The 27,196-nt window shown below is 42.6% G+C and overlaps 2 protein-coding genes across 5 annotated transcripts; both read right to left on the bottom strand.

Moving 5' to 3' along the window:
- Positions 1-491: 491 nt before the first annotated feature.
- Positions 492-19,981, bottom strand: rassf5 (Ras association domain family member 5). 4 transcript variants are annotated; one of them, XM_049733103.2, is made up of 6 exons: positions 19,160-19,981; positions 9,205-9,326; positions 3,646-3,759; positions 3,149-3,452; positions 2,957-3,072; positions 492-2,726 (listed from the first exon to the last, which is right to left on the bottom strand). In XM_049733103.2, the coding sequence occupies exons 1-6, from the start codon at positions 19,875-19,877 to the stop codon at positions 2,583-2,585; spliced, it is 1,518 nt and encodes a 505-aa protein (XP_049589060.1). In that variant the 5' UTR covers positions 19,878-19,981; the 3' UTR covers positions 492-2,582. The 4 variants fall into 4 exon arrangements, with proteins under 4 accessions (XP_049589060.1, XP_049589061.1, XP_049589062.1 ...); XM_049733104.2 differs by lacking the exon at positions 19,160-19,981 and adding an exon at positions 15,494-16,570; XM_049733105.2 differs by lacking the exons at positions 9,205-9,326; positions 19,160-19,981 and adding an exon at positions 6,831-7,592.
- Positions 19,982-20,346: 365 nt separating this feature from the next.
- On the bottom strand, positions 20,347-25,721 carry ikbke (inhibitor of nuclear factor kappa B kinase subunit epsilon). Its single transcript, XM_049733102.2, has 21 exons — positions 25,537-25,721; positions 25,153-25,246; positions 24,915-25,052; positions 24,688-24,817; positions 24,429-24,610; positions 24,041-24,201; positions 23,864-23,974; positions 23,573-23,752; positions 23,289-23,485; positions 23,120-23,178; positions 22,930-23,021; positions 22,727-22,828; positions 22,580-22,637; positions 22,277-22,389; positions 22,139-22,215; positions 22,028-22,067; positions 21,854-21,955; positions 21,555-21,651; positions 21,210-21,304; positions 21,063-21,134; positions 20,347-20,990 (listed from the first exon to the last, which is right to left on the bottom strand). Exons 2-21 carry the CDS (start codon positions 25,240-25,242, stop codon positions 20,927-20,929), a joined length of 2,160 nt encoding a protein of 719 aa, XP_049589059.1. The 5' UTR covers positions 25,243-25,246; positions 25,537-25,721; the 3' UTR covers positions 20,347-20,926.
- Positions 25,722-27,196: the final 1,475 nt, after the last annotated feature.

Below are 27,196 nucleotides of genomic sequence, written 5' to 3' on the forward strand. Positions count from 1 at the left end.
GTTGGAATGTTGGTGTTAGGTCACATGTATGTGTTGAGCCTATCAGGATCTGTGAACATAAAATCACAACTTGAGGATTTTGCATGCATTTGCACCAAGCCCAACATGTGACATCGTCACCTTCTGTTGTGGCTGAAGATGTTCTGATAAATTTATTGTGTGTGCACACATATGTGTGCATTATGTTTTTAGATGAGCGGGGGTTATAGTTTATGATGTGTAAAGTTGTTGACCTGATTTTGTGACACTTTTAAATTCTCCTTTCATTTGTTGTCGTTTGCAACTTTATGGGAAGACCATCTGTGCGGAAGGAATTTTTGAAACCTAATGCCACCTAAGGTGTATTTTTGCTCAAGATTAAATCTGTCTATCCACGTGGAGTCATGTAGTACAAGGAAAAAAAAACTGAAATATGAGCTCGAGAAGGTGACAGAACCATCCAACACTGGTATGCAATAATCACACTATAAATGACAAACCCATCAAAATGATTTCCATAAAGAGCTAACCTTTTTTTTATTATTAATTATTTCACTTTGATAGTCTGTACATCGCTATTGATATAATTATCACACGCTTTTCAAGTCAAATGAAAGAAGTTGTCAAAAAGCGTGACAACCAACGCCTCAACCCTTGGGCATATAATTACATAAATAACAGTCGGTCAGACACACGCCTACATGGTTTGTTGGAATGACAAATGACTTTGAGGACAGTATGGAAGAGAGTGAAGTAACATGTGACAGTAGTTCAAAGAAAACCAAATATTTGCATACATACAAGCGCACGCATACGGAGCCGCCTGTATTCGGGGACAAACTTCATCCATTGGGCACATGTGCAGTTACATCAGCACACAGGGAACAAAAGGCACTGCCTGCAGGATCAGCTCTGCTTTTACACAGTCGAACAAGCATTTCGTTAGCTTAATAGCAAAATCACCAGTCAAAAAAAAAAAAAAAATCTGTAGATTCTCGTCAGTCAGGTTGTGATACCACGTTAAGAGTTAAATCGAGATACCTGAACTCTTGTTTGCCGAAAATGTTCAAATATGACTAACGAAACTATGGTATTAAGCTAACAAAGTGCTAATGGACAAGTGGCATCTTATCGTTTATTTTAAAATGACTTAAGATAATTATGTGAGAATTTACTCAATTCTTTGGTTGAAATATTACATGAAATTGCTTAAAAAGATGATTTGAAGTCAAATTTATCATTCATGCAACTTAATTGGAAGATGGAAGTCATGCACACTATGCACGTTTTGATAAGAGGCCACATGAGCATGTGTGAGAGAAAATTAAAATAAAAAAATTCACATTATCTCCACACGCACAATGATGCCAAAAGAACAATGATATTCATCATAACACAACAAACCATGATTTTCCAGTGTCTACTTTGGGTAGTTATCACATGGTATGCATCACAAACCCATCATTGGCACATCATAACCCTCATGATGATTTTCTCTTTGTTACTTTTAATTCACGTGGAAGCTACCTGTGTAAATTTCAAACTGGTGGTTATTTTTTTTTTTTTTTTTTGCTGCCCACAGCCTTTTCTTAAGATAGTAGATTTGTTTTTTTTAGTCCTAAAATGAGTTGAGCACAATCTGATCAAACTTGTAGTACTGGTACAGCCAAAAATATTTAATAACCACTTGTGAGCCAATAATTATGTGTAATTAGATACGGCTAGGATTATAATGACTACAACCACAATCGAAAACATTTTTAAATAAACAGCACACTTGACGAGCTCTCTGAAAACTTCTGTGCCAAATGTTGGGGCTGGTCAATGTAAGCGCCACTTGTTAATTGAAAAAGCATCCAAATATGTTTGCCATATTTCAAAATCACCATGTTGGATGTGTTCCTCAGAGTTTGCTGCAAGCATAATCATCCAATGCACACAAACAGTGTTTTTGAGTCACAAAATGGCTTCAATTGCAGGTGGACCTCAGACATTCATCACCTGAAAGGAGGCTGGACCTTATTACACACATTTATCACTTGCTGAACTTGGAATCCACAACTCTAGGATTGAATAAATTGCTTTTTTTTCTTTGTTCACCAGACAGCCCCGAACGTTTCGCACAACTCCATCCCTCGTCTTCTATTCAAGCGATCAAATGAACACCTAATTCTTGCGCATCACAGCCAACATTTCAGTGAAAGAAAACACACTCGGAATGATTGTCCTTTCATTCTACTAAGGTAATCATGCGTTCAATTTCATTCTAAATGGGTGTCTGGTTATGTTTGGGAGCTGAAAGAGACTCATGCATAAGTAACACTTTGCAGTAGCAGCAGTAGCAGGAAGAGAAGGGGTCATTCTTAAATGCAATACAACACTTTGTAGTCCCAGTCTTGCTCAAGTCCCAACACCCCAAAAGTCTCCTGGAGCAAAGAGTGTGTGTGCGTGTGTACTATGTGTCCTGAGAAAGCCCGTGTGTGTCTGTGTGTACGTCTCCAAGCTGTTTGAATAGATGGCAGGTCACTGGAGCGGTGAAAGGTGGCCATTCAGTGTTGAAAGGGTTAAATCTGAGGTCACATGGTACCAGGTGAGAGGGTGGGTCAGGGGTCGTGTTGCTGTAGAGCTTGCTGTAGTCTGCGCTTATACATTGTATATTTAGACTGCACGGCTCGCACACGCTCCGCCTCCTCTTTGTCCAGAATGACCAGGAAGTTTTGGAGCTCCGGGACGGAGAAGGCATGCCACTGTTGATAAAATGCACATTATATTTAGGTTAATCGTTTGGGTGTTCGTGGCTTATCATTCCAAACAAGACCACCAAGGTTTAGAACAAGTGCTGATGTCAAACTAAGCTATTTGTAGTTTTTGTACTCCTGTAATGTCCTAAGATGCCACAAGATGGCAGCACAGCCTTGTCTAATTGGAAAGACTGTAGAAGCGTACAATCAATGGAAACAAATGTGTTCTTGGTCACCTCCACTTCTCCAGTCTCGTTTTCCTTGAGGACAAAACTGAGCTGCTCTGGGTCAGGCCCTGCTATCAGTCGGAGAAGAAGGGGACGTTCGCACAGAGGAAGTTTCTGGAACAAATCTGACAAAGACAAAACCTAACCAATTGGAATGTGTTCCATTGTATGTTTGTGTGACATTTCGAGGTGTTTACTCACCTTGTCCATCACGATGCGTCTGTCTGTACAAGGCAAACTTGCGAGGGTTGTCCAACACCATGAACTTCTTCAGCAAGCCCTGGATCACCTCTCTGGTTGTCGTCGTGGAACTGATGTGCAACTGTTTCACGCAGTCACATGGGAGGTAGAAGGAGGTTCTGTCCTCACCCTGCCTACAGTCTTGGCGTTCTGATAGGGAGCCATCAGGAGCTCCCAGGACCGGCTCCTCCAGAGCCGGCACTGTGACGGGTCGACTGAGCCTCAGGTGGACTTTGATAAAACCCGTGTAGGAGCCGTCTGAAGCCTGCAAGCAACAAGAAGGGTGGATTTCATTTTGCACTGGCCTTAGTAGTCATTAGCATGAAGCTAGCAAAGTTTGAAAGAACTGGCATGACATTTTGTGAAAAGGAATACTGCCCAATTATATGTTTTCCAATATCCTTTCCCGAGTTCTCTTATATTTGTTATTTTGAAAAGATCAGGACATGACAACTCACCAATTTCATGCCATTCTCTGACACTCTGGAGTTATATTCTTCTATCCTGGTGTTCACCTCTCCTTCAGGAAGGTCTTTTACACCCCCCTGCTCTTCCTCCTTTGCCTCACTCTTCTGTTGCCAGGAAGAAAGAAAGAGAGACGCAATCATGCAATGTTGATCTTAGCCACAAGATGGTGCTGCCTCGCTTAGGAAGGCACCAACTCCGTTCATGAATTGATGGCAAAGTTTTTTTTTTTTTTTTTTTTTTTAAACACGCACACAAACACAAGGTGAATGAGGGCCTCTGCTTGGCTTAGCACAGTCAGCGCATCCTCGTCTTGTAGCTGCAGCCAGTGGTTGCTTCTCAATAAAATTCCTGTCTCCTATTATCTCCAAACCCATATGTTGTGAAAGTGCTGTATAAATAAAGATGTATTGAAATGTATTGTAATATGCTCCTCTGACTCAAGCTGATTAGAATGCACGGCAACATTATCATATTCATATTTAAATGTGCTCTTCCGGGCGAACAGCTTTGCCTTTGAAAAGTGGAACAGGAAATGTTGCATATGAAGTGCACAAACGACTCAGTCAACATCACTGCACCCGAATATTGACACCGTTCCATGTTTCGCACTTATTATGTAGAAGAGAAGGAGGGTGAGGGATGGAAGAGGCAATGACAGCAGAAGCAGGGGGTGAGGTGGAGGTGGGGGGGTGTAGAGAGCGACGAAGGGCTAGAAGAAATGATGAAAGAGAAGCTGCTGAGCCAGCCTTAGCAACACAGTTTGACTAGGTTATTTATAGTACACGGGGAAGCATCCTCTCTATCTTATATATATATATTTGTCCTTCCTCTGTTCCTTTGCATTATCTGGGCCAGCGAGAGAGAGAGCGGAAAAGAGACTATGAAAAGGAGTAAGCGAATGCAGGTCAGGAATTGCTTCCAAAGGGAAGTCCTCAGGTTGCGTGCTGGAATACTGGAATTTTTTTTTTTTTTAAATCACGTGAGCAAATGTGTGTACTGTATGTCTATGGATATAGACAGCACACAAAAGTCACATATCAACATAGTTCATCCTGGTTAGTATTCGGCAAGATAAGAACATCATGTTTTATACTTAAAACAAAGGGTATATGATGTTTTTGTAAAAGTTTTCTTTTCATTGGTGACAGGAGGACTTTTTTCTTTTCAAATTAAGAGCAAATTATTTGGAACATGAAGCAACTTGTAGCCTCCTGCCCATTTTGTTAATCCTGAATTATGACGAGTTACGAGTAGTCTCCATAAATATACTTGTAATACTGTTTTGACTAGTGGTGCCGCATAGAACAAATTACAAAGAGCATATTTGAGTTGACATCCCCTTTAAAATCAGACTTTGAAAGTTGAGCTGCTTACGTAATACTCAAGCATGAACAGAAACAATTGGAGGCTAAGAAAAGCATCTGGGGAATATGTATGATATGCATCTAAAGGTCCTCCCATGTCAAAGGCAAGCACATTCAAAAGACCCTCGCAGGAATTCCTGCGTTTGTGTGAGCTTTGAAATGCATCACAGGCACAGGCAGGTTTCTCTGCATACCAGCGACAGTGATTACAAAACAATATTTGTACCTTCGAACTTTGTGGGACCCACCCACCACACTTTCTCCCTTTTATATGATTGTCATCACATTCACCTCTTTCTTATCTCATTGTTTCAGATACTTGACGGCAACTAAATGAGAGCACATCAAGAATAATAATCCTGTTGCAGAATTCAATCCAGTTTTGATTGTGACGTAAGGACACAAATATTTCCAGACACGCTCACACCTCAGGGTGAGATGAGGATGTGTTAATGCTCCCTCATTTTGATGAGACCAGACAAGTGAGGTCATGTGACTGCTTGAAAGATTGCCAGTAACATTCAATATTTGCATGTGTGTTTCATAACATCCAAAAAAGCTCAAATGCAAAGAGACGATGCACTAACCATTAACCAATACACCTGCGCTGCAGCTCACAGTGTACACACAAACTACTTTTCATATTCAAACCCGTGGAAAAGAGGACATGCATGCTTGCCAATGTCCAGTAGAGAGGAGACACTCCCTTCTATAGTTCAGTGCCATAATGTCATTTACAACCATCTTCCTCAGGCTATAAGCGATAACATGCTTCACTAACTGACAACCGTGATGCTGGCTAACGGCAAAGATAAGCGCACATACTGATTACACAGCCGGTCAATTATTTAGGGATTGTTCCCTGGCCAAATTAGACACACAAGGCGGGACCATGGTGGAGTCGCTATGCTACTTGAGCTTTTGTTTTCTTTTCATTTTGGGAGAATGGCCGAATTAAAATTCCAAAATGTTATAAATCATAGTTTTTCATCTAATCCTCTTTTAAATTTTGACAAAAATGACATTTCTGACATAGGCCACTATATTTGGTTTAAATATAGTGTTTTAAAAAACGGCAAGTCAGCATAGTCTCAAAAAATACATATGGTTCAAATACAATACAACTGGTTCATGAAGTAAATATGAAGCTTCATTTTCCCCATCAATAGAAACCATTAACATGATCAGTGTCTTCAGAAATAAAAACATGTCAAATGCATCACTGTCGTGATGCAATTCTGTTAAATCCCTCTCGAAGGAACAAAACGCTTTCAAGGAGGTTAGTATCTATTACACGAGTTCGTGCTCCATCAAGAGCAATAGCATGCACAGTATTGCCACAAGCAAATATCATGTTTAGCCTTTGTGTTGCGTGATGAAAAAAAAAATTGTTGCCGTGGTTACGGCAAAAAATGACCTGCTACGGTTAAGCGGTGGCCAATACACGCGCACACACACTGAAGAGTATTAGCTTCGTTTCTACGGAAACCTCTCCCACGCACTGAAGAGGTTGACATGATTACCTCATTTTAAAAAACGATGTTGTGGCCTTCACGTTTCATACATGCCATAATATTAGATCCATGTGCGTCCTACCATGACGGATACAGTTATGGCTTGACGTGATCAATGTTACTAAATAATGGATGACTCTCCATGTGTACATGCAGCAAGAGGCTGCTTACAGTAATAACCACTTCCTCTTCAGACTTCTGCTTTTCTTGTCTTCACAATCAAACTTTGCAAAAAAAAAAAAAAAGCACCGGCGACTCATTTGCTCGCTGCCATGGATACCCACAAAAGTTTCATACCTTAACGGAATTCCCCGGTTTGCGGAAGAACGAAGTCTTGGCCGTGAAGAAAGCGAAGTCTTCATTGTCATCATCCAGGCTGCAATACCCGCTGCTCATGCTGTTACTGCTGGTCATGGAAGGGGTCGGCTCCGTGTTGACAGTCATGGAGAGGTCTCGACAAAGTCCCGCTTGAACCTAACTAGACTTCCCTCAGAGGGTTTTGAGTCCCCACCTGTGACGGCGATTGCAGGAGTTGGGGGACCAGGAAATCCGCGAAGCAGCATAGATGTCACTCACTTCCTCCCCGAGACACCATTTAAGCTCGAGACTACCTGTACCCCGGTGCCCTGGAGTCACTTTACAGTTGGGTGTCAAGTTAACCCACCTGACTGCACTTGCAAACTAACAGTCACCGCATCCTGTCTTCTTGGTAATCATCTGAGTGATGCTGATACCAAGTGAGATTGCATCAAGTTTGCAGAGCGGCTGATCTACATCGTGCGGCCACGTACGTTCTCCTCTTAAGTGTGTCGCTTTGGCAATGCAAGCCAGGAACGCTGGTGCTTTCCTCTCCCTCTTTCTTTTCATGGGCTTTTCTGGCTCACTCTCTCTCGTGCAGCCTCGCTCGACCATCTGTGGTTATCAGCCTGAGAACAGACTCCCCCTTCCCCCGCTCTCTGCAGTGCAACATCACTTCCTCTCGCTGAAGCAAGAGAGAGGAAAGTCAATGACTGAGATCCCATTTTACATATTGTTGCGTGCCACAACTGAACTGAAATGACAGGAACACGTGTAGACGGTCGTACCGCAGGGGAAGATGGCAGTTATGGGTGTAGGTTGAAAACGCCGTGTGAGAAGTTAGCAGGTGGGCTGTGTGACTCCAGTTTACAATAACCAGCACAAAAAAAAAAAGAGAAGCCTCTGCTATGTCAAACTTCCTTGTCATATTTTAACAATTCAAATAGCGAATGACATTTCAGCTCAATTCATGATTACACTGAATGACAGGAAAACAAAATAGCCCAAAACTATTGTTCAAAATATTCAAAATGGCTCGATTTTAATGGACTTTGTAAATCCGTCACCAAGAATTGATCTAGTGGTAATAAAAATGAGATTACCTACACGGGAATGATTAAACTGACCTCTAACCTCACTCCAACCCTTTGACCTGTGCTCTGAAAGGCACCAATTCCCCAAACACTCAAATGTATGAATACTCATTACATTTGTGTATTTTCTATGTGTGTGTAATTCAAGGTTAAAATCTACTCAGGTGATGATTTACTCGCAACTTGAGATAGGGTCTCCTCATCTGGATTCTCTGTATGCAGTTTACATCTATGTCCTTGTGGTTACGTGGAAGGCGAGGTGGTTTTAAATTCATCGAATGCACTCTGAGTTATGTTTGTAAGGCCAGTCATGAAAAGCGCTGGCCACAAAAAGTTTCATTGACATAAGAGCTTCTCACTGTGGCGCTGTGAGCTTTAAATTACAACAATAACATTCTTATAGTTGCCATAATGGATTTCTTGAATAGTTGTAAGATTATTTAAAGTGTCAATCCATTATAATAATAAAACCAAACGGCAGCACAAACAAAGGGTAAAGCCACACACATAGACAAAGACAAATAATTTTACAAGCGTAATAATGCCACCGAGAATTGTTTTCTGCTGACCTACGCACAGTTGAGCCCTGAAACAAACGCGGATGCTGAGCCATAAAAGAAAGCAAATGACAGTAAGACAGTAAAGAAGACAACGGAAATAAATTGCCTTCTCTCCTTCTCCTCGCAGTAGCACTGAGCTGTATATTCAGCTTATTAAATTGAATTATTAAGCAGCGTTTCCGCTCGCTCATACAACTATAGCTAGACTCTATAATTGTTGTGACATTTGGCGAAAAAAAAAAAAAAAAATTGCCTTCATTTGTCACTCGCTCCCTTATCTCAAACATTTTTGGGGTCAGCGTGATAGCACAAGTGGGTTTGTTCACGCTCTCTCAAAGTGGAGTACTACCTGGCTCGCTACCAAGGTTCTAATTTGGTCTCGTCAGCCCACTGACTTCTAAAATTATGATGCAGGTATGTGTGTTGGTATGACTCGCACTCGTGCGGAATTGAAGCGCATGTTCATGTGTGTGTGGGGGTGACTGCAGCTGTGAGCCCAAGAGTGCAGGAGAAGTGAGCCACAAATTTGGCCAGTAATGGAAGTCCGGTTTATGTTTAAGAAGACTTCCTTTTACTGTCAATGTCTTAAAAGAAGAGAGTGCTTACGTAACAGTGTGGACTTGAAGAGATATTGTGCAATTGACACACACACACACACACAAACATCACCTGTGCTATTTTATATGTAATGCATCTGTACATTATATTTCGAATGCTTACTCTGTGTTCTGCTGTGGAGCAGTGGCTTTTGGGAAATGGAGTGTCTTCAGGCTTGTTGTCCTTCTGGTTGCAGTCCAACTGGACTTGTCTCTCACATTCTAGATGGCAGGTATAGGTGCAATCTGAGGAAAGCAAAAATAGCAGTCAAACTAAATGCATCATACAGATTAATTGCATTATTGATGTTGTAAGGTACTGCATAGAGCAAAATATTTTGTTAGGACAAAGTTAATTTGGTTCTAATTCCTGTGCATCTATCGGACAATTGTTTTTGTATTGTGAGTTGGGACAGTAAAAAAAAAAAAAAAATAGTGGTGACTTTTCACCTGACTTGAAATTATTATAAAATATTGCCTTTAAGTATTAAAAAGTCAACAATTCAAGAATAATACTGTAGCAATAGCTTTCCACACACAATTGAAGTGTAGCTACGTTGGGTTGAGTGTAATCTAGCATGAATAAAATCCTCGTTTATGAAGAGTGTAACTGTGCACATGTTCTAAACGTTTCTCCTTTTTTCTTTCCGTGGGAAACTAATTGCCCCACATTTTGAAAACCACTGCACAAATGCAAACCTCCTTTAAATAGTGACAACAGCTCCACCTAGTGGCAAGATTTAAATTCACACCAAAAGTTGAGGTAATTAAATGATGAAAACCTCATTACTACAGATTACATTCTATTGGATCCATATAGAAGCACAGCAATATCATGTTTTATTTGATATTTTTTTAGCCAGAACAAATGCAGCTGAATAAATAAACCAGATCCTTCAAACAGGCCCCACATGCAAAGGACCATGAAATGGATACCACACAATGCAGTACATGAGAATACTGACAATTCACTTACAAACACAAGGTACCAGAATAGCAGCACTGGCACCGTTAGCTATCTTTTACTGCTTGGCTAGACAGGAATGCATTTACATTCTGCTCCTAAAACGTCCCCAAAATAATGTTGTTGTGGCCAGAGGCTTAGCGCAAACTCAAAGTGTCTTTGCCTTTGATCACAAAGTCCATGCACAAGGAAAAAAAAATGAGATTCTAAAAGCACTCGGGTAACGATAGGACTGCAGCTTGGAGGCGACAATGATTCTTAATCCTTTCAAATTTTTCACACGCATGGGGAATGACAAAATAAACTGTAGACAAAAGATGCAGCTATGGGTCATTTTAACAAAATGTTTCCCAGCACAACTTTTGCGATGCAGAAGTATCAAATTCTAAATCACAGCGAGAGCGCTGCATCAGCCCTGTAACCATGGCAACAAGCTTCCCTTGGCTCATTGTATGGTAATATTTTCTCAAATAGAGGCCATGACTCCAACGAAAGTTGTGCTGCAATTAGTTGGCGGGTAATAGATAAATAAACAGCCCCCTCAAATAGATGACTTCCTTTTTCAATCAGGAGAAACATACAGTGCCCCTGTCACCAATTGTAAAAAAATAAAAACATGATTTAACACAGATGCTGTTTAGTTTTTTCATTTTTATCAAATTGAACAGTTTCCGGATTATTCAACCTTTTGGGTGTTGCACTGTGCTGTGTGCGTCAGAGTACATTTTAGGTGCCCTGTGAGAAGAGTCGCAATGTGATGGGAGTGATGGCTCAGGGAGGCAGCGTCTTGCTGACAGCAGGGATGTGTCGGGGAGGGAAAGGCCAGCGCTCAGATAAGCGATTGTGTTGCGCTCACCTCTTTGGAGGTCACTGCAGAAAGACGGCAGGGTAAGGAAATACGAAGAGGAAAGGAGGAGAGGAACTCCTTTCCTGCCTTGATTTAGTCACTTTGCTTTAGCATGACATCATTTAAAAAAAAAAAAATACAGCGGTGCATCACTAAGCAGGTATCATTTTGGAACCACACAGATAATTCACTTTAAACTGGACAAAACATTTTTAATCATTTATCATACTCCTTAAATATGTCGTCTACTTGAGCTATGCACTTTCTGGGGGGACATGAACTAAATTAGTACCCGCCAGAGCGTGCCATGTCAATTCCTAAACTGTAACGTATTAATTAGAGTAAATTAATCTATTTTCCCGATTGCTTTACCTGCAAATAAAACGCTTTGCTGCCCCCTTGTGGCAAGCAACCACAAAAGCAGAGCCATAAATTGGCGCAGTCATGTTCAATTCCACACATGATGGTTATTGTTGGCTGCTCAGCTACAACTTTGGGAGGAGTGTTTAACTGTCTTACTGTTGAGTGAAGTGTGAGGAAAACACCAGGAACACTCGGAGCTGGAAATTTTCCTTTCTGACATGCCCACAGCAGGATGATAACGCTTCTACCAGCATGTCATGGTTCACCAAACAATCCCATTATTCCCACGTAGATAAGATAAAGCTACAGATTTGTATTACACTAAACAACAATATTTCAAGAGTGTCGTCTGAATGGACGAATTAGATTTTTTTTTTTATGTTGGTCATAATCAAAATGGATCCACTTTGTTGTGTGCATGCACATAGGCGGCAGTTCAGCCTTTGTGAGTGCAAATGGACCCGCATGTCTGTAAAGGTCAGTGAGGCATGTTGACAATTTTTCTTTTGTTCCCAGTGTGTCGTGTCTACTGTGTCGTTGGTTTTTAGTAGTGTGAGAACTCCGAGGGGGTATCTGTGTAAAGTTTTGTGGTTACGCAAACAAAGAAACCTGGCATTACGATGACAAGTCGCTAGAGTCGAGTTTCACTTTCAAGTCCACTTTTTTTTTCCACCCAGCTTTCATGATGTCACCAATTGTCTCGGTGTGGATTTTACAAGTTTTCCTGCAATCTCATTAACAGGATTTAACTCTTATTTGTATTTATTGGAGCAGAAGCAACTTGAAAACAGGCCGTTTATCAAACACCTCTGCAAAAAAAACCCAACAGTTTCAATTTCAGTCTTAGTTTTTACAAGGGAGTAAGTTTATGTCTACTGCGATGTTGTGCGTTGCTATAATCCACTGACCTCGACTAATCTTGCAAGATGCCTCCCAACCGCCACCATAACCCCCACCAAACACGTCCCGCATCCCAACATTCCAGTCAGACTACTTCCAAACGTCAATGACACTGCTTCCAGACAGAGAGAAGTGATGATGTGGATGAATATGTGAAATGAAAGAAAAACGCAGCACAATGAGGCTGAGCCAAGGGTGTGTTGCAAAAATCCTAATAACAGCTGTACCAACAAACACAGCAATAATGTGATGTTGTCACGTACTTTGCTAAGCCACATCAGAGAAGCCAAATAACAAAAGCACCTCATTATACATTAACAAAATGGGACTTGAAACAAACAGATGAGGCCCTAGAACGCAACCATGTGGTACACCAGTAGAAATCCAGTTTTGTGCCCAAATTTAAATACCCCCTTGATCCCATGTGTGACTCATCGGCTTTTTTATTTTAACTCCATAATCCTGCCCTATTTTATGTTCAACTTTGTCGAAAGCACACTGTAGAAAATAATAAAACAAAGCTAGCCTTTATTAAATGTGCTATTTGCGTGAAGAGCCATCGCTGCGCTTGAGTTGTGAACTGCACTCAGCTCGTCTCTATGGAGGCCTGCTAAGTGGAACATTTTTAGATATACTCCAGTTTTGCAAACTCAATGCTCTCAGAGTTCTTTGGAAGCCCGGGGAGTCGGAATGTTTTGCCATGAGACAAATCTTCCGTAATTTGCAATGGCCTCTTTAAGAAACAGGCTGGAGTATTTTATTTTGAAGAATACAGACAGTAGGTGTGGAACAGAGATGGGAGAGGAAAGATGGAGATTAGTTGGGTTCACGTAGGATGTCTGTACGGCACCAGATAGCGACATGATGTGGTCGCATTGTTGTTTCACCATATCTAGGTGAGGAGGGAGGGGTAAATCCGAGTTTAAGCAACTCTAAATCTGAAGCCATGCTATTAACGCGGTCGCAAAAGAACCCAAAAGGCGTCTTATGAAGGAATTAAGAGCATCTTTTAGCCGGTCTGATCCCATCATCCTATCGTAGCTCATTTAGAAGAGCTATCCATATTCTCGGCGCCGTTAATGCAGCCCATCCCTTCACGATATCGCGAGGAATTAAAGTTGATGCACTTAACATATTGTTGCCTGCTGTCTTAATAAGCACTCACCTACTAAGTGCGCAGTAACAAACTCTTTATGGATGCAACATGATATATTATTTTACTGCATGGTTTTCCTCCCTGTCTGGCAACAGATGCAGACGCCACCAAATAAACAAGAGAATTTAATTGTGTTTGTTTGGGAAAGGATTTTTGCTGGCTGAGATGCAAATGGATGAAGCTGAAGTCTCAAAGTGGTGCTTTACTTTGGTGGTTATTTTCACCGTGTGAATTCAGACCGCGCAATAGAACAGAATTAAAAGCTTTCATGGTGAGTAAGCTAACAGTGACTGGGGTGCATTCTGTTTCTTGTTAAATATACATATATTTGACCAATAATGATGGAATTGACACTTAAAGACACACATGGATTTCTAAAAAATGACTTAAAAAGCTTTCGTGTGCGTTCCAGCCCAGAAGTTAGAATTAGTTGTCAAGTTATGTAAATTTGTAACTCGTGCAGCAAAGTAAATTGACACAGAGTTGACATTTATATTGTGTAACACATGCATGACATCACTGTTTTAGTTGTGAAACACTCGCCCACGGCGAGCACTTAAAATGATCCCACTCGCTTCTCATTTCAGACCTGCTTTCATATTTTTGTTTTAGTCCTCTAAAAAAAATACATCATACATCCGGCTTGTTCTTCCAAAGCACGTTGTGTGGGTGGGCTGGTGAGATCTAACGTGTGACATCACTGCAGAGTGACTCGGTTTATGCCACTGATGAATTCAACACAATACAAATCCATTTCAACTCGTTGTCAGCCAATCAGCAGACTGCATTTTGTTAAGCTCCGCCCTTTCGGTAAAGTCCCACTGAAATTTGGACCCAAACAGTCGGTTTTCCAAAAATAGTATGACCTAAATATTATTTTAATGCCTCTTTGCAACTTTTGCCAGAATACAACTCAAGATTACGACTAAAGACAAGGTTTAAAGGTCAAGGTTTAAAGGTTAACGTATTAATTCAGTCTCAGTGAGCTTATCCCTAAATCAGAGATCAAACTGGCAATTCATACAGATGAAAACAGTTTTAACTGTTCTTAGCTCCCCAAGGGGTAGACGCAATCCTTTCAACCAGTTATCTGTGTTACAGATGGTAAGTCTTTGGGGAAATTCATGTAGGCCGATGTATCGTGCGGCGACGCCGTCCTTATAATTACACGGTTTGGCAAGTATGTCACGTTTGCTTCTAAGCGTGCCATTTTGCCGACAACCCAGTTTTATTATAGCATCAACCTACCCGTACTTTTTTTGTTTTCAAATTTCAGACTTGTTTATTAAACTCGGTTTCAAGCAGGTACTTTTGCCAAGTCATAATGTCTGACCACTAAAGTCACCAACTTCAATCGTAGCGTTTGAGAAAATGTCCCTAAAGTAGGACCAAGCAAGATCGTGTGTGACAGAAGATAATTATAGGATAGCAAAGAAGGAGGGAGCGAGGATTAACTGGGTTTCCTTACTGGGAGTGCCATCTAAAAATATCTATTATCTTCTTGCGGTATCCTGTGCTATTGATCCTTTCGAAAGCCTTTTGTAACATCACAAGCCGCTTTGCTTTGGGAAGTAAGAAGGGGATGCTCAAAAACATGGAATATCTTTTTTATTTATTTATTTTTAACTTTAGCTGTCAGTTTCCTGCAGTGGAAGCCAATCAATAAAACTGCAGAGGCCAGCTTTTTTGGTTAGCAGTTTGCACTTGAGTTACATGAGGCATTCATCAATCTGCTGTCCCAAGCTACATTAGTTGAGCTGGATTTGGAAACAAGGGAAAACAATCGATGCCATACGAATGAACATCCTGCTCCAAATATGAAATTCAATAGTTAATTGGATTTTCCAGTTTTTTCTTTCTGTGTCGATTGCAGACCCCTCTGCATCTGTTTGTTCCGTTTTCTGCTGATTTCAGCACATCTGGACTCTTTGTGAAGGCTGTTCACACATGATGGGGCACAGAAAGTGAGCAATGGTCACAATCCACACACAGTATCCACATATTTTGGCGCCCAGCCTGTCTTTGAGCCACGCAGACAAAAAGTGTCCACTCATCACATCTCCCCTTTGGGAAACAAAATACCCTCCGTCTTTTCATCGCAACAACGCGGAGCTCCGTTCATGCACAATTTGAACTCCCAGTTTTCTGCCGGTTCTGCCTGAGCTGCACTCTTGCGATCATACCTGCCGTGGGCAGCAGCGACCCGTTGGAGGCCGACCTCCGGAGGATCCTCAGGCCGTCGCTCCAAGATCGGGACTTGGGAAGCCTCTTCAAAAGTCGGCCCAGCCGGCGCGATACCTGCCCGAAGCAGGCGCCGCTGACTTCCCCTTCCGAGTCCCCCCGCACCTCGTCCAGACGAAGAGACACCTGACCAAAGAATGTTCTCCCCACCGTGACTCCTTCTGCATTCCTGGACCTGCCCCCCGTGTCCCTCCCCCCTCCGTCTTGGCCAGGTGCTATCTGTGCCATGGATGGAGCATGGTGGCACCATCTGGAGGGCATGGTCCCGTAGCCCTCGCTGGCCCTTCTCTGCTGCTGCCCCCGCCTGCTCCTGTCCCCCAGAGGGCTGCCCCAACGCCAGCCCCCCCATGGCCCCCCTCTGCCATCCCAGCGCAGCCACTCTGCCACCGGTGCCACGCTTCGAACGAAGAGCCCCTTCTGCGCTCGCTCTGCCACACCTCCGCCGGTACTCCTCGCCCCGCTAGTGCTCTGTTGCCTCTCACTTTGCTCGGACCTCCGAGCCCCGAGATGCTACTTTTCTCTCCATGGTCCGATTGCTGTGATCTCAACGCTTCTCTGCCGGTCTGTACTGCAGCACCCACACTCTGCAGTGCTGTGTGGCTGGCTTAAAGAGACAGAGACCCCAGCATGAGATATCAACGTCATTGTACGACACATACCGGTTCTCCTCCTCCTCCTCCTGCTCCTTCCAGCCTTCACCTTCTTGCTACCTGTTTTTTATTCATTCTCATCCTCCCTTTGCAATCCAGTTTCATAGGTCCCACGGCCATATAAGATCTTGTCGGATGGGCGATTATCGATACCATGTATCGGTATCGGGCCGATACACGGCTTTATATTAAGGTACTGGCCGCCCTCTTGTGGTGTTTTTACGATGAACTAAAGACATACATCTTTGACGGATGCCTAATAAGATGCAATTTACGTAACTTACATGCATGAAAATAGAAAAAGATAATAGAAAAATGGCATTAATTTCATGCATTTTAAAGGAAAATGCTTTAATGCAATATAAAGGTATTTTAAAAATGATTTGAAATGTTTCATCATTATTGACATTTTTGATTTTATGCATCAAAAATACTAGGAGTATCGGTACTTGGTATCGGTATGAGTGACTACTCAAGAGTCGTTGGGAACCACTGAGTTAAAGGTTCCACCGTTATTTTAATTTCACCTGTGCTCCCGCTGTTTTTTACAATCACATTTTCTGAGGAGTGTCTTTGCTTTATCCTTCTGCAGTCGCAGTATGCAACTGCCAAGGGCAATCTAAATATAGACTGCCTGAAGGTCTTTCCTGTGTGCAGGGCACGGTGGCAACAAGGTCTTGCTCCTTATACCATGTCTCTCATCTCCTAACCTCAACTTGTCATCACAATCATTAATCCAAACTCCACTGCATGATGGAAACTCTTGTACTGTTTAATATTCGTTTGGAAAAAGACCTGACAGTGAACACATGAACCATAACAGATGTTAAATGGGGTCAGTTAGAAGGATGATGGTCTTTCTTCGTCAGTCAGCATTTTCTTTCCGACTGAAGACTCATTAGCTCAAGCGGAATGTTTTTAAAAAGACTTTGATCGGGACAAGACGTTTGTGAGCCATTGAATAGAAGCTTCTTTTGAGGTTTGCTTCCACCGTGAATGGCGCATTGTGGAAAACCAATGTGGAACAGATGAGAGAATTGACCCAAACAAGGCCTGTACTGTAGACCAAAAGAGACCAAGGAAGAGGTGGACTGAAAAATGAAGACTACTCAACATTTGTCCAGGTGCTCCAAGAACACACTGTCACAAATGTTTACCACATGTAGAGCCAATTTCTGGACTCCATGGGAATTGTTAAAAATCACGTTGCGCCACAAATTAGGCCTGGTTTTCAGAACTCTAAAATGTTGCCTACTCTTTTTCATTTAATTGGCAAGTGTGCCAGGGGTGTTTTAGCCAAATTGACAAGCATGCTAAAATAGATATGCCCAGCACAAAGAAAATGACAAAATTATATAATGTCGGTCAACATACAGTACAAGTAGTACAGGTAGCTGCTAAATGGTGCCACAACAGCACGGTCGGCCTCAAAGCCTTAATTAAAAACAAATGTGACATCTGACTCGTCTGCCATGCCTGTAATCCCAATCCCTCCATCCATCAGACATAATCCCAGGCAGGAGACACATAGCAGGGATTAAACTGGCTGCCAACCCGCCCCCCCTGCCCTCGCTCCCAGGCTTTTCAGATGCAGTGTAAAGTCATGTTAAAAACAAGCTAGCCATCGGTTCTTCTTGATATCTGAGACAACATTGAGAAACCACACATGCAGAAAAGCGTAAACGGGCAGACGGAGTGAAGGACAGGACAAAACAAAGAAGTATCACGCGCATTACAAAATGATTGTTTTTGCTTGCAGGAACTCTCAACTCCATCCCTGTTATTTCATGGGTGTAGTTGAAAGTCGATCATGTGCGCAGTTTCTATTTTAGTCCAGAAATGCCGACATTTATGTTACCCCGTATTTCTGCACATCTAATGTTTTGTGAGAAAACGCTGCAGAGTGAGTGGACCTTTTATTCTTAGGGTCAGCAGCTGGAATTTTAACTGCAAACGATAGACGTATTTAAGAGAAGGTTTTTTTGTGTGAGCGTTCCAAAGAAACTCATGAACGATGGTAATCTTTCTGCTCTCGCTTCACTGGGCGGCCACTCGCTGATGGAACATTAAATCAGACAACCCTGCAGTGCTGCGGACCTTCTCGCTAGCCTTCTGACTTGCATCTTGCGCTACTTTTTGTCTATCATCCCTTTTAGCCTTTTTCTCTACAGCTATTTTAAAATCTAATATACTGCTTTCATGGATGATAAAACAAAAATCTCTTTATAGATGCATATATAATAGGTCCTTTTGAAAGGCTAAATCTATTATTGCACACTGCTTGCAAACATGTCTACCAAAGCAGCCTGTACAAAGACAAAACCAGTGTGACCTAGTTGGCTTGACCGAGGCAGTACAGGTGTTTGTGATGTCAGCAGTAAGCACGTGACCCCGGCAGAACACTTCCAACATATTCACCAGGCTACAAATAAATAGGCCCCATTTTAAATGTTTCTTTCTGGAATGCAAAAGACAACACATCGCTCAAGATGACAAAACCAGCATTTTTTTTCCCTTTCTGTCTTTCTCTTGAAACAAGAGCCGTAAATCCTGGAGTGAGAACAAGGAGGCAAAGCTGGAAGGACAAGATAATGAGCTTTCCATGGGTAAATGTTGGCAGCATCTGTGGAGCAAAATGTCAGCTACCACAACAACTTGTACTCCTTTTGTGAGATGGGAGGCGGCAACTACTCATACTGGAGTATACACACATTGAATATCCATAAAATGTGCAACATTTGAGGTCGTTAAAATGCCTATTTGTGTATGGAAGGACTTTTGAGCATGCAGTCAAGGTCTGGCTACTACTACAACACTCTTTGTCCTTGCAAATGGGTGGACTAGTAGAACAACTATGGGCACACTAGTAGAGAGTACATTGTTACTAGAAGTGTGGTAAAATTGTGCACAACCATTCTACTGTGGAAAAAGCATACACACACATATTGGAGTACTCACTTTGACACTCAAGGGCCTGTGCGGTGATCTGACGGCTGCAAGCGTCACACCAGTCCTGCGTAACTGCCTTGGCTTCGAACCGGTGTCCTGCGCCCTTGTCGACCGTCAGCCGGAGTTCCGACGCCCGCGGGAAGATGGCCCAGGCCTCTCTGCGGGGAGGCTCGGTGCGGGCCAACCTCACCACTCCGGTCCTGCCTTGCGTGAGCCGGTCCAAAGGAAGACCCCCGCTCTCGTTCCGGGAGGACCCCGAGCTAAAAAAAATCTGGTGGGCAACCTCTTTGTTGGTATGTTCCCGTCCGCTGTGGAGATGCTGCCGGTGCCGCGCAGCAAGCGACGTACTGTTCGTGACATCGACGGGGGAACGCTGGAGCGCAGCCTCCGCGTTGCGGTTCTGAGTGTCTCTCCGCACCGGGGAGCGCACGCCGCTGCCTTGCTGCCCGGCTCGGTCCGGGCTACGTGGCGAGGCGGGTGCAGACGAAGCTCCCCGGCACCCACCGACTGTCGTATCACCCGCTGATCCTGCAGGCAAATGGCACGTTCCGGCTTGATTCGCAGCGGTGACGGAACCGCATCTCCTCAACATCATTTTCTCCCAGGAAGACTTCCTCGGAAGGGTGATTTTCTTCCTACTGGCGGCCGGTTTAAAGACTCGGAGAAGCGGTTCCGAGTCCAGCCTGTGCTGGGCCGGGTGTTGGCCCACCACACTCGCAGAAGCCATCGCGACTGCTAAGTGCTTAATGTGTCTGGCGTGTTGTGCTCCTTCCGTGCCTTGAATGTTGACTCGACTCGCGCCTGACACCAATGAGTCCCCGTGACGTCACCAGCCTCGTACAGTTTTTCACAACCTGCGGACGCGCTCGCAAAGTGAATGCGCTCCGATCAAAAGTAGACTATAATAGGAAAGCTCATGCCATATTTTCTTCAAATTAAATATTTTGGCTACCAATTAGATTTCACGAGCAATGCACAAGTAATCAAACAATAACTTGCATATAGTTGGTATTCCATAATTTCCCACGTACATAAACAGACTCACAAATTCATAAAGGACATTTAAATAAGCACAGTCTAAGAATGAAACTTACGACATTTTGCTCTCCGAGCTGCACATAAACACCCCCAACATTTTTTTTTTTAAAGATTAACAGAACATAGTGACTCATAATCACAGAAGCGTTCATGGAAACTCAAGGGGGCATTAAATATGTATTTACTTTCACTTTTCTTATATTGACAAAATTACCTCCTAAAACAAATAAGAATGAAAGCTACTCGTGCAACGAATATTAAAATACGGTAGACTCAGTGATGTACAATTGAAGCGTTTGAAAGAGTACATTATAGCCTGACATTATTTAAACAAACAAAATATCCCTGTTTTTCTTGTGCAGAAAACATAAAAAAACAATAGTACTACTTACTACATGGAAAAACAGGGACAAACTAGAAAACGACTTCAAATGAAAACTACTGAAGTGGCTTTGATTGATCAATCACGTGTGCTTCAAGTAAATAAAACATCATGGAAGATTGATCGTTTTAGTTTGATAGTGAGATGGGAAACTTCCGCTTCTTCAGTGAGGTATAGGATGTATTATGCTGCCCCCCCCCCCATCCCTCTGTGGTGTTTTGCCCCCCAACTGTGAATCTTATCTCTTAATTGGTTCACAATCTGCTGTCTTCAGCTCCCCTTGCAGCAGGCAGTCTTTGATAGCATCACAGCAGTCATCCCGCAAGCCTTCACTAGGCAATTAAAACGAGGCGCCGTCACAGTGTGGCGGGCCGGCTCAAGCTCGGCCTCGCATCCACTGCGGAGTTCACCGCTTCGAGACTGCGGAAAAAAATAAGGATATGCCGTACGCTGAAATAAATCTGTACATTAAGCGTGGTGGCGTTTACTGACCTCTCAATAATAGCGTTGCTACACTGCAGTTCCCGGACCAGAATTTCCATTTCTTCCTTTAGGTGGTACATTCTGGAACAAAGATAGACGTGTTAGCATGCCAACTATATGTCATCTACATTTGCACAGATGGACAAGCATACAGACCTGGACACCATTTGTTCCTTGTCCTTAAGCGGTATTTCCTGCTGCTGCGGTCCTGCTCTGCTTGGCTGTAGCGTAACCAAGATTCTGTCTAGAGTCTATGTTGCGTTCAAACAAGTAAAAAAAAAAAAAAAAAAAAAAAAGAATTACAACCGAAAAATAGTCACGGAAAATATATATAAAATACTAAAATGAGGTCAAGTTCCACACGAGCAATTTTGCCATTCATTGTGACAATTATTTTTTTCCACTAAATCTAATAGACCTCTGAAATGAAACTAAACTACATTCACGCACAACAAAATAGTTTTCATTGTGACTGACAAGTAGCCACAGGTTCCCACACACTTTGTTTTGGTGCTGCTCCGTTATCTCAAGATCAGCCACCATGCCCGTGCAGAAGGAACTGAAGTCCTGTAGATGGTTCTGCATTTCTAGTAAAACTCTGCAGACATAGAAGGAACATTTGATAAATACTTGTGTCATGTCTGTTAACAATACTCTTCTCCGTGGTGTGTCAAATCTAGGGAAACTTTATTTTCACTTTACGGGGACTTTAAATGTGTATTGACTAAAAAGTTCTGTCTAGTGACGTTAATCTGGGCCAAAGTGAAGAATTTCATTCTGTGGTTGAAACATGCTCTGACCTGCTCCATGTCTGAGTGATGTCCAAGAGATCCTTGTACTTTGGAACACAGTTGTCTCTGGTGAGAGACTTGACCCGCTTAATGTGGGAGGACAAGTGGATTCTAGCAAAGACGATGAGAAGCAGGTGAGACGAAAACGTTCTCAGGCAGGAAGGGCGGGTAAGTGTGACTTACTTTTCAAACTTGTGAATTTGTTCATCATTGTATAACAATTCTGTGGAGAAAATAACAAGTTAAGTTGAGCCAACAGAACTATGGATGTGAAGTTCTGAGACGCGCACATACTGCCTGCGAGTCTATCTTTACGGTAAAGCTGATGAATGGCCACGATCTTTTGAAGAAGCATCTGCATTTTCTGACAGCTGATGGAGACAAAAGATCAAAAGTCAGACCAGCGTAAACTGGCAACTTGCTGCTTTGTACCTTTTATCACTGTTGAGGATCTCGGCAAGCTTGGCCTGCTCTATCTGCAAGCGATCCAGGCGGTTCTGAAATTCCCGAATGCCTGCGGTGTATCCGGGCAGGTGCTCATTGACCTGCAAGGATGACGACGGCGACATTGTGTCATAAATCACGTCAGCTTTGCTGGGCTTAATATTGTATCCCTCTCCAGCCAAACCAAAATAGGTCAGACCCTAAGACATATTTCCCTCGTCTTTAATCTGAAACTAGTCCAAAAATTTCCGGTGACCCAATTTTAGCTTATCGCCTCATGGCATTGCTTACCTGCTGCAACCTGTCACTTTTATCAGCTGCACCCTGGTTTTCCGAAGCGAGGTGCTCTCTTGGTCATAGAAAAACGTGAGAGGAAAACGTTAGGATGGGAGGGGGACATTTATTTATTTTGCTCAGTATGTGTGCAAGCGGACTCACAGGGTGCCGATCCTGTGTTGTAAGGCGAGGCAGGACTTGAGTCGAATGCTGATTTGGGCAATACTGTGCATAGCTTCTCCACAGTCCCTGCGCAACTTCATCCTGAAATACAGTCGTCGTGTTTATTTGTGCTTTCTGTTTGTCACTACTTTTATTTGAAATTCCGGTTTGGGGTCACGATTAAGAACAAGAATGCTCCTCACATGTAACTGTAATATCCCTCCAGTAACAGCTCTCTGTGAGAGTGCAGCAGTTGTATCATCCTCAGATATTGGTGGACCACTCCAACTATTAACTTCAATGACATTAGAAAAAGGAAAGGTAATAATGACTGGATGAAGTGTTTTTTTTCCCCCCATGTGGCAAGAACATAACGAATAACAGCGGCGCTACCTTGGTGAAGTTGTAGTCGGCCATGACGTCAAACCTGGCCGGGATGATCGGCGTCTCTGCTACAGATGGGACATATGCACGTTAAAGTTATTGCCATATACTTGTATATGAATTTGCAGTCTGTAGCAGACAATTATAACGATGTGCTGTAAATCAAAGTGCGTCTTACGTTCCTTGAAGGGGAGGCTGCTGTTTGCTTCTGGCCCGTGACTCAGCAGGATGAGAGGCCGTGCAGCTGTCGTGTGAGGGAGGTTGACCACCTTCATGCTGCCCTCTAGAGGGAGCTCATGGCCCAAGTAGAGCAGCTGCTGGTGCTGGACATCCATTCCAGTCTGCATTGCCACCTCCTCAAAGAAACCACTCACCCTGGGTAGATGGACATAACCAAGAACTGTTATGGCTATCCAACACAAACAATCGTGTGTTGTTAAAGAAACTTTGGAGCAGGCTCACGTGTTGTAGTGATGCATGTAAACACAGTGCGCCATAGCCTGCTGGAGAGCAAACAGGTGCACCGGCTGTCGTTGCAGGATGTCCGTCGTGGCCGTGAAGAACTGGTCGAAGCCCCAACACCTCTCCTGGTCTGCCTCAAGTAAACCGGCAAGTACGGGAACCAGATGCATCTTGAGACCCCTACAGAGACATTAAAAATTGACATGGGTTGAGAATGAAGAAATGCATCATAACCACAATGATTTTTTTTAAAAGAACAACCAAGTTTCATTATTCAGGGACGTGACCTACTGCGACAGTTGGCAGCTGTCTGGCAAGGATGAGCTCCATTCTATTGGGCCGTTATTGACCCGCTGCAACCCAGAAATGGCCCCCATCGGTTTCTCCGTGGTGATTTTGTACCTGCACAACAAATCACAAGTTAATAACAATAACTTAAACAAGTGTTGGCATTATTTATGACTTTACATGGTCTGCTTGTCCCTTCGAGGTCCTCTGAACGGCATGAAGGGGAGCGACCCCGTGGCAGTGTGGTAAAAGGTCACCCCGACGCTCCACAGGTCCACGCTCACTCCGTAGGACTTCTGGTGGTGCGAACGGAGCACCACACGCTCATACATGTCTGGGTGCTATACATAAACAAAAGTGGACAAGAAAAATATGGCTGAGGAGTCAAATAAAACTTTGTTGGTGCGTTAATCATTTTGCCCACAAGAGGTCGCAAATGTTTCAAGTTACTTACAGATGAAAATAATGAGACAAGTTAGAAATGACTGGCAGTTCAAACAATCGTTGTAAATCTTATTTCTGCTGCACACCGGTATCACACACAGCTCCTTTTACTGAGATTCCCTACCAGATATTCTTCAGTTCCATAGATGGAGACAAACTTCTCATCATCCTCTAACTCTCTCGCCGCTCCAAAGTCAGTCAGCTTATAGACCGACTTGCCGTCCTCGCCCGTCTGCCGCATTATGTTGCCGGGTTTGATGTCCCGATGCACCACGCCGTTCTCACGTAGGTGGTTCATTCCCTGCACTAAAATAGAATGGGAAGGGGCACTAAAGGGACAAAGGATCCCGTGTACATTGAATGACATGTCAACTTTCACCTACCAACACATTGCAATACAGTGAGAAACTCCGTCTCAGACAAGCCAAAAGCATTTTCTGGCTCTTCAAGCAGGTTGAGCAAACTTCCCCCTGAGCAAAATTCCATGACAAGGACCTTCTGTTTGGATGGCAGCTGCAAAAGAGAACAACTCCATTTGGTATTTCATGTTTAACTTCTCCAGTTTTCACAACATTCGATTACATGTCCCTGCATGAAAGGGGAGCCATACCTCCTCCACAGCGTACAGCTTGACAATGTTCTTGTGGTTGAGCTTCCTCAGCATGTCAAACTCTCTCATCTGGACCTCGGGTGTGCGATTGTAGCTCGCCAAGTTGAACACCTTGACGGCTACCAACTCACCCGTCCGCTAAACAAATGACATCATACACACAATAATAACAAAAGGCCAAAAGAGATACGGAGATGAGGTCAACAAACACGTGTATTGAAAAAAAACAAGAGGCTACCTTATTTCGAGCCTTGTAGACGCAGGCAGTCGCCCCTTGACCCAGGACATCCTGTAAGGACCACAGGTAGCTAGGGGTGCTTGCTGTCATCTCTCTGACATGGCAGCATAAAGTAAACATAAAAAAAATAGACACAAGTTAGTTACTTAATCGGTACAGTGAATACAAAAGATAGTTTAGGAGTTTAGGAAGAGTGATTTCTCTTAGACATGAGAAAATGTCAACCAGAACAACTCATTTCAATTCCATGATCTTTATTAGCTTAGCAGGAATGGCAGATTCTATTTATATTGTACAGCTCAGTAGTGTCAGCAGTCGTCCGTCTCCGAAAAGTGCTTGTAAATCGATATGGACTAAAAACATCCGTTGAAGAATAAACCACACCTGAATGGTTGAATGTCTAGGCTGGCTGCTGCTGCGGAATTTTCTTTCCTTCGTTTATGAGCAAAACGTTTAGTATTTTTATCTCAAAGCGGTTTTGATAAGCACATTTCACTGTTTCGACTCTCGGAGGAAGTGTCTGCTCACTGCTATGGTTCGGTTTTGATTGCGGAAATGAAGCTGATTATGTTAACGTCAACTATTTCAAACAAGCGACACAATGTCCAAATGTTTGTTCTAAGCGAAAAAAAATCTGATAATGTGGACTTTCGAGAAAACAGATGTAAAGATTAAACAATTTATTTCGCGAGAGAAAATAGCTCGCCCCAAGGGTCACGTGACTACGTCGCTTCTGTATTGACTTTTTGTGATAGAAAAAAGGGAAATCACAATATTTGCAATACCAATATTAAAACATGCAATGTGTTTTAAAATAGCTTATTTGAAATCACTTTTGTTTATTTTCAAATAATTAAACTACTACAACAATATCCCCTAAACGCTGGAGTCGGGCAAGGTGGCTTCTGGGAGTTGTAGTTAAAGTGCTCAATGTTCATTTAACAGCACTGGGGGTTGTTTTATACTGTACAGACTACTACTAAAAAAAAAAAAAATCAGTTTGAACACAAAGACAATACTAGTCCAAATTCATAGCAAGCAATGTTTATTTAAAAAAAGTTCTACAACAATAACTACACATAGAATTATATAAGGCCTATTTGATTAAACCACCATTGATATTACTGTACAATATTGTACCAAAAAACAAGAGTGTACCTCTGTAATGTACAACATTGTATATACAAAGTACATCTGAACACAGGATTCTCCAGTAATACAAAGACGACTATAAATAAATTTGAAATTACAGTCTCTTTCTCTCTTTTTTAGCTGTTTCCAAATGGACACAAATGCATAATCTGGTAAGTCAACTGCACACAATTAGTCCACACGCAAAGCCAACTTTGTTCAAGTGCATGACTGATTCGAGACCAGACAAATGCACCAACCACCCACATCCATGTTTGTGTGTGTGCACAAGCATGCAATCACATTTCCTCCAGTTGTTTCGATGAGGTAAGAGCAACAAAAATACACAGTAATACACAATCATGATAGAGTTATAGAAAACAAAACAAAAAGTGTAATTCAATGCATGGGAGAGCGTGATGCAGTGTCTGATATGCAGAAAAATATTTTTACCATTTTATGAATTCATATCCTCATCTAATTTACATACTTGTGGAAAGATACATTTATTTGGTGCTACTCCCTGTAATAAAAAACGGGTTCTTTGGCCACCTTTATAAGTTCTGTGATTGTTTAGCCAAAGGTTTTGTGGCACTATTGCAAAATTCTAAAACACGGGTGACAACAAATATTTGCCTTGGCCATCCTCTTGTAATGAACTCGTCCACCCATCATGCTCTCATCGCGGCACACACAAGCACACGACCAGACAGCAACAAGGCTCCACATTTGAGCATAAAATTGTAACAGTGAAGAAGTCACAACAAAACAGTGCCTAACAAGAAATTGGATGAAGTGGTTGGTTGTGCTCAAAACACAAAAGCCCTCAGCACCAAGGTTCCAGTTGCCCTATTGATTAACATACATAAACATTAGAAGAATTCAACTTTTTTTTTTTTTTTTTTTACTGCTG

The sequence above is a fragment of the Syngnathus scovelli genome, chromosome 11, assembly GCF_024217435.2.
Source record: "Syngnathus scovelli strain Florida chromosome 11, RoL_Ssco_1.2, whole genome shotgun sequence".
Lineage (NCBI taxonomy): Eukaryota > Metazoa > Chordata > Actinopteri > Syngnathiformes > Syngnathidae > Syngnathus > Syngnathus scovelli.